This window comes from Hydra viridissima, unplaced genomic scaffold, assembly GCF_058129835.1.
Source record: "Hydra viridissima isolate aposymbiotic clone 2 unplaced genomic scaffold, HvirCarnegie_v1 scaffold_6, whole genome shotgun sequence".
Taxonomy (NCBI): Eukaryota; Metazoa; Cnidaria; class Hydrozoa; order Anthoathecata; family Hydridae; genus Hydra; species Hydra viridissima.
In genome coordinates, this window is record NW_028324305.1 from 6,231,471 (window position 1) to 6,238,313 (window position 6,843).

The 6,843-nt window shown below is 31.2% G+C and overlaps 1 protein-coding gene across 1 annotated transcript in view; it reads left to right on the forward strand.

Annotated features, from left to right (window-relative positions):
* LOC145202604 (uncharacterized) overlaps positions 1 to 6,310 on the forward strand; it is a 66,183-nt gene extending 59,873 nt beyond the window's left edge. Inside the window, exons 9-19 of the mRNA XM_090091431.1 lie at positions 2,694 to 2,722; positions 2,869 to 2,917; positions 3,033 to 3,216; positions 3,446 to 3,708; positions 3,885 to 4,064; positions 4,429 to 4,599; positions 4,706 to 4,882; positions 5,015 to 5,185; positions 5,274 to 5,444; positions 5,525 to 5,698; positions 5,948 to 6,310. Coding sequence (XP_089947557.1) covers positions 2,694 to 2,722; positions 2,869 to 2,917; positions 3,033 to 3,216; positions 3,446 to 3,708; positions 3,885 to 4,064; positions 4,429 to 4,599; positions 4,706 to 4,882; positions 5,015 to 5,185; positions 5,274 to 5,444; positions 5,525 to 5,698; positions 5,948 to 6,237 — 1,859 coding nt within the window. The 3' untranslated portion in view covers positions 6,238 to 6,310. The remainder of the gene's footprint in view (positions 1 to 2,693; positions 2,723 to 2,868; positions 2,918 to 3,032; positions 3,217 to 3,445; positions 3,709 to 3,884; positions 4,065 to 4,428; positions 4,600 to 4,705; positions 4,883 to 5,014; positions 5,186 to 5,273; positions 5,445 to 5,524; positions 5,699 to 5,947) is intronic.
* The last annotated feature ends 533 nt before the right edge of the window (positions 6,311 to 6,843 follow it).

A 6,843-nucleotide genomic window follows, 5' to 3' on the forward strand; every position in this document is an offset into this window, starting at 1 on the left:
ATAAATACAACTCAAGATATATTATTGCCAATCTCCATCTCTGCAGACTTAGTGTGTCCAAACGTTGCATTTACATGTAGCTAAAGTTATTTCGTTAACTGAACCCAGTAGTTTTGTTTACAAATAGGCCGATATATCATTGAAAAAGTCAACTAATGGAAGCAACAACATGTGACAGGTAAATCATTAAAGAACTACACCTATTTTAGTTTACTCAATGAAACAATATTTGTTGTTGTTAATAAAAAAAAAGCAATAAGTTTTAATTGCTCACGCTCAAGTAAAAAAGCATAAAAAGATCAATACCTATTACGTGTGTATACGAGCTGCACGAGATAATGGTGACAGATCATAAAAAAGGAGTGTCTATGTGATTGATGACGCTCTCTAGTGGAAAACTAACAATCATTTAAAAACTAAACTTAACTTCAAATTTAAATTGGCTGTATCAAACGCGGTTAAGTTTAGTTTTTAAATGATTCTTAGAGGTTTAGTTCTTGAATGATTCATCTGTAAAATGTTACTTCAAACTGTTGACGTTTTTAATGATGCATCGGCCATTTTGTAAACAAAACTGCTGGGTTCTGTATTTATTATGTTGCTTTTGTATCTAACTAGCTCAGTCTCCCCTATATGTTTGTGATATACATGCACCTATCGTTTATCTTTTCACCCTAGTTTGCATAATTTGACTAGATTTTAACAATTTAGAATCCTTAAAATATTGCAAGTGAAGTTTTTTTTCTTTCCGTATTGCTTTCGGAGCGTTCCTTACATGCTCCTTCCCTGTGTATATCAACACTTCTGTGGTTTTTTTTTTTACGCTGGATCAGACTTGTTTGCACTTCCAAACAAATCTAACTTTTCATTTTTATGTCTCATTTGCTTTAATTCTCATAGCGTTGTAAGGTTGATTTAAAAATGGGTTCAGAATTTTTCCACAATATCTGGTTATTGAGAAAAAGAATAATATTTTATGAGAAAAAAAATAAAGTTTTCAAAAAAATTCTTATCTTTTATTTTCACTTCATATGGAACCTTTATGAAGAGGAAAAATCTAATCAAATATCTTTTATTTGCTCAAAGTTCTCCGAATAACTCAAATTGATAATATGATGTAATTGCCAAACTCAGAAAATATTAGAGATTTAAGAGATCACACTTTTCTTTTAAAATAAAATTTATCTTTTAAACCAGCGACCATGTATGATCTCCCGTCAAAAACTTTGCAAAATGTATTTTGAAGCGTTAGTTACCTGAATTGTATTTCTTAAATTTCGTGACAATGTTTCCTTGGGTAGTCTTTAACAAACTGCTTTTGAATTGCCTCTTCATTTTCATGCTGTAATCAACAAACATTGATTTATTTTCATGAAGTCAGTTGTATATTGTTTTTTAACCCTATATTAGCAGAGAATATTATGCAAATTATGTATTTTTAACTACATTTCTAAAAGAGTTAAATGCCAATATCATTTCTTTGATGTTCTTGCAGTTTTTATTTTGAAACCCTAAAAAATTTTTCTTAACTACTTTTTAATCTTTTTTAATTTCTTAATTTTGTAGCCGGATTTTGTAGTAGGATTTTTGTAAAATTAATGGGAGTAGGGTAGGAAAAAATCCGGGTTTTGAAGTCCATAGATGATCCATAGATGTAGATCCATAGATGAGCCCAAAAAAAAGTATTTTTAGTTTTTTACTGTTAGATTTTTAGATTCAGATATTAATTGAACCTTTGGACACTTCATTTTTAGCAGCTAAAATCTTCAAAACTTAAGACGTAATTAGAGAAAGGAATGTTATTTAGAAGTGTAAGGAAAAGAAGATGTGAGTGAGAGAAAGTTTCCGTTAATGAAGTGGAGCGTGTTCTTGCACATCTCGAAAAATGCATAACAAGGAAGAGCAACAACTATGACCAGGATATAATGTTGGAAGCTCAATGACTTGTAGTAGTGTTGCGTCTAATGCTTCTAACATGTCGAAGGTGTTGATAACCTATTAGCTCAGTTTTTTTTTTTTTTTTTTTCAATGTCACATCTGCGGCCTGGATATGTACTTTCAAATTAAATTTTAACACTCAATTCTAACACTCAACATAAATTTCAACTTAACATTTCCGTTTACATTGCCTATTCATAAATGTTTAGTTGCTGAGGGCTTGGTAAAACTACTATTCTACTATTTTTAATTACAAACTACAACGTGTTACTGATGGTCTTCAACTTTTTGTAATTGTTATGGGAAATGATGGGAATAAGAGTTTTATCGTAGGTAAAATTTTTTAACAAAAGAAATTGTTGTTACAAAACTAACATACGAATGACGTTTTATCGATAATTTTTATTACGTGCAAATATTGAGACTTATTTCTAATTGTTTCAAGTCGTCGTGTAACAATAAAGTTCATTCAATTAAATCCCAGTTCAATAAATAAACGGCTCTCGGCTTTACTCTATGTCAATAATCGGTTTTTCCTTGCTAAATGGCTGCGATTGGATTTGTTTTTACGCAAACTGCACCTGCTGGTTGCAGATGATCATACTGGTTATATGTCTTTTATCAATTAGCTATCTGTTAACTATCGGTAAAATTATATGTAAAAATGTAAAGTACATATCGCGCCCACACGATAATTTAATGTATCCCATAAAATGTTCAGGTTTCGAGAAATTGGTGCAACTCAGGTTAATAAGAAAGAAACACCAAAGAACATCGAAGAATGGTAAAATCTTACGTTTAGTTAATGCTCAAACAATCTTTGAATATTTAAAAAGATTGCTTCGTTTTTGAAATATCACATACTTTTCATCATTAAAAATTTGTCATCATTAAAAGTTTTCTTTAAGACTTTTTGTTTTTTTTCTTTAGACTTTCTGGAATTTTTTGCTGTTTGCAACGTGCTTCACATCTGTCTACGGTAAAGATTACGCAAGTGTCATTGAAATAAAATACAGAAAAACATTCAAAAACTTAACTCAAAATCTACAAATTAGTAAAATAGCTTTCATAAAGTTGTTCACTTTTTTCTTTAGGAGGAAATGCACCAGTAACATGTCAAAGATCTTTCAGTAAAATTGGATGCTTCAAAGAAGTTAATAGTAGACCCGATCTCGCATTAAGCCCAATGACACTAGAAATTAATGACCGTGATATATTCAGCAAAAAGTACCAAGGATATCTTATCGACTGGACCAACATGGAAGCGTCAGTACACAGGTAAGGTAGCCATGTGCACATTATATATACATATATATATATATATATATATATATATATATATATATATATATATATATATATATATAACGCAATAGAATAACTGTTTTGAACGCGTTTGGAATATTAAAGTTGCATATAAAAAGATTCAGAAGTAACCATTCTTAGATTTTACAAAATCCGAGCAAGATTAAATGCCGTCAACTAATATATTGATGCTGTCGTTTAGTTTAGCGTGCAGGTGTGCGAACACTACAAGGAGTTTAGGAATGAACTACTTTTCCCTACGCTTCTGGGGTGAATGTTGGATTGGAAAAACTGATATTGCTAAACTTATTGTTACACTTCAAAATCCGAAATGGCAATCCACAGATTGCGTAAACTCTTGGTCTTTTCTTGGCGTTTGTGATAACAAACATGAAAAGGAGTGCGTAGCGAAAGCAGGTTCTGGATACATTTACTTTTTGGAGGATAAGTCGAAAACTGAAGAAAGTAAGCTGTTTTTCCGTATTTACAATTTGATTTTTAACTTTTTTTTACATTCGTCGCTTTTTTTTATTCTTTGAAATATTTTTTTCTTCGAAATGATCGATTTTATAGTTTTGGATTTTTGCAATGACTCCATAATTCTAGCAGCACATAACAAAAAAAAATCATAATTTGTTTAGATATTGATGGTGGATATTCTGAATGGAGTGCTTTTTCGGAGTGCTCTGCTACTTGTGGCTTTGGATTAATGGAAAGAGAGCGTACGTGCACTAATCCTGTTCCATTCGGCAGAGGAAAAGATTGCAGTGCTCTGGGATCAATGAGTGATAGTAAACCTTGCATCGTAAAAGAATGTCCAGGTAAGTAAAAAAATAATAAAGTTAATATAGAAATAATCAGCTTGAGTATACATGTTAAAACAAACTTTGAATAACGATTTTTTTTAGTTTTAACTTCTTTACGCTTTTCGTTCCTTTGGATAAAATCAATTATTCGTTAAAGAAAAATTTAAGTGAAAAGAAATATATAATTATTCTTTTATTTCGGCAATGTTACGTTAAAACCATTATTTAAATCAACGTCATTTAACAACGTCATTTAACTCTAAATTTTGAGAACTTCAATAGAACACTCGATAATTTACTTGATAGCATATCTTTTTTTAGAGAACATCTTATTATTAGACAAATGTGAATGATTGTGTTATTGTATTTTATGATCAAGTGAACGGAGGTTTAAGTGAATGGACGACCTTTGGAACGTGCTCAAAATCTTGCGGAGGTGGTATTTCAGTGAGAACAAGAAGCTGTACAAATCCATCGCCATCGAACGGAGGAAAAGACTGCAGTGAACCAACTCAAGAAACCAAATATTGCGCCACTGAACCATGCCCAAGTAATTAAATTATAGTCTTAAAAATTAAAATCCTGAATTTAATTGATTTCATTTAATGATATCTCAAAACAATTCTTTTGATGAACTACATTTTTTTTCAACTTAGTTGATGGTAACTATGGAGAATGGAGCTCTTGGGAAACTTGTTCTGCTGAATGTGGGGATGGTTTTCATAAACGAGAACGAGCATGCAATAACCCAAAGCCTCAATTTGGTGGAAAAACCTGTGATCTACTTGGCCTAAGTCAAGAGAGTAGAGCTTGTAAAATTAAAGAATGTCCAAGTACATTTCAATAAAATTTCATTGATGTCTATTTTTTTTTGTCGTCGTATGGTGCAATATAAAATGATTCATTTTATTGTTTTAAAATAAGTTTTCTCAAAAAATTATTTCCAACTTTAAATAATTCTTTAGTTGATGGTGGTTTTGGTAGCTGGAGCGGCTTGTCAGAATGCTCAACATCGTGTGGTACTGGGCTTCAGACTCGCACAAGAAAGTGTAACCAACCTGAACCAGCATACGGAGGAAAAGATTGCATAGGAGCTGCTGTTGAAACCAACGAGTGTAAAATTGTTGATTGTCCAAGTAAGGTTTAAATATTGAACTTAAATACCCATTATGCAGTTAAATCTTTTTTAGTTATTTAATTTTTTGTTTTGTTTAAAATGTTTAGTTGATGGGAAATGGAGTGAATGGGAACCGTTTAGTGCATGCAGTCAGACATGCGGTTCTGCTCATCAATCAAGAAAAAGAACATGCACAAATCCTTCACCGCAATATGGTGGTAAGGCCTGTGAAGGATCAGATACAATGACTGCAGCATGCTCCTTGATACCATGTCCTGGTAAAAACTTGTTGGTGCATACATATGACTTTTTTTTTTTTAAAGTGCCATTCTTTTCAATTATTGTCTAATTTTCATAGTTAATGGCGGCTATGGACAATGGTCAGGATTTGGCGCTTGCTCAAAACCCTGTGGGCAAGGTACCCAAACTAGAACTAGATACTGCGATTCACCGGCGCCAGCTAATGGTGGAAGGAATTGCGATGTACTTGGACCATCCAGTGAACAGATTGGATGTTATACTCAGTGTCCAAGTAAATATATTTAAAGTGTTATATAGAATCTAATAAATTTTACAAAGATATCTTTCTCAAACGTATGATTGACGCAACTTTTTTTTCTATAAATAACCTATTATCTTGATAAGTCAGATGAAATGCTTTTAATTTGAAGTTATGTATATTATAAATTCTATTTAAAATCTTACATCGATCTTTTGAAAATAAAATGTTGCTTATAAAATTTTGTGATGAAATATTTTAATTTTAATAATCAACATTTAGCTCAATCATCAGTTGCTTGTGAAGCTGAAGACCTTAATATAAATTGCTACGGAAGGGGAACAATTCAAGTAACTGCCGCTAATTATGGTAGAAGAGTGGACCATATATGTACAAGATGGCCCAACCGTGGAAACCGAAATTGTGGAAATGAATGGAATTCTCGAAATATTGTATCAAGTAGATGTCAAAACCAAGCAGCTTGCACTGTCAGGGCTGGGAATGAAGTATTTGGAGATCCATGCTGGGGAATTTATAAATACCTTGAAGTAACATATTATTGTAGTGGTTAATGTAGCACTCTAGTTTCCTTTTAAAATAATTGGTAAATCAGAAATTATAAATGAAGAATATTATTTATTGCCATACTAACAATCTTTTTTCTTCTTTAAAGTCATTTTTCGGATTATCCCTAAATAACAATTTTTTTGTAATTTTAATGTTAAATAGATTCTTAAATAACATGTTTTTTTTTTTGTTTTTTTTCTTGATTTCTTTTGACAGTTTCGCATAAAGTTTATATACTGTTTTTTTTGTTTGTTTTTGGTGAAAGAGAACGTTTGTATTTATCAAAGTTAAATTGCAGTAACCAAACATTAAAGGTTTACCGAAGAAAAATTGATTTGTTTTTGTTACTTGTGTCCACTTTTAAGATTTAAATAACTAGCTGTTGATGACATCATTTTCCTCAATATTTAACTATTAGTTGGTTTGTTGGCAACACTTTTTTAAAAAAAAAAAATTGTGCAGAACTTGTTTTTAATATTAAGAAAAGTTGTGGATAAAAAAGCCTTAGCGACTTTTTCTGATTTACACAGGAATTTACAGTTTTTCTTGTGTATCCATAACGGCAAAACAAATAAAACAGTTTCTACATAAAAGAGAAAGGGAACTAAAAA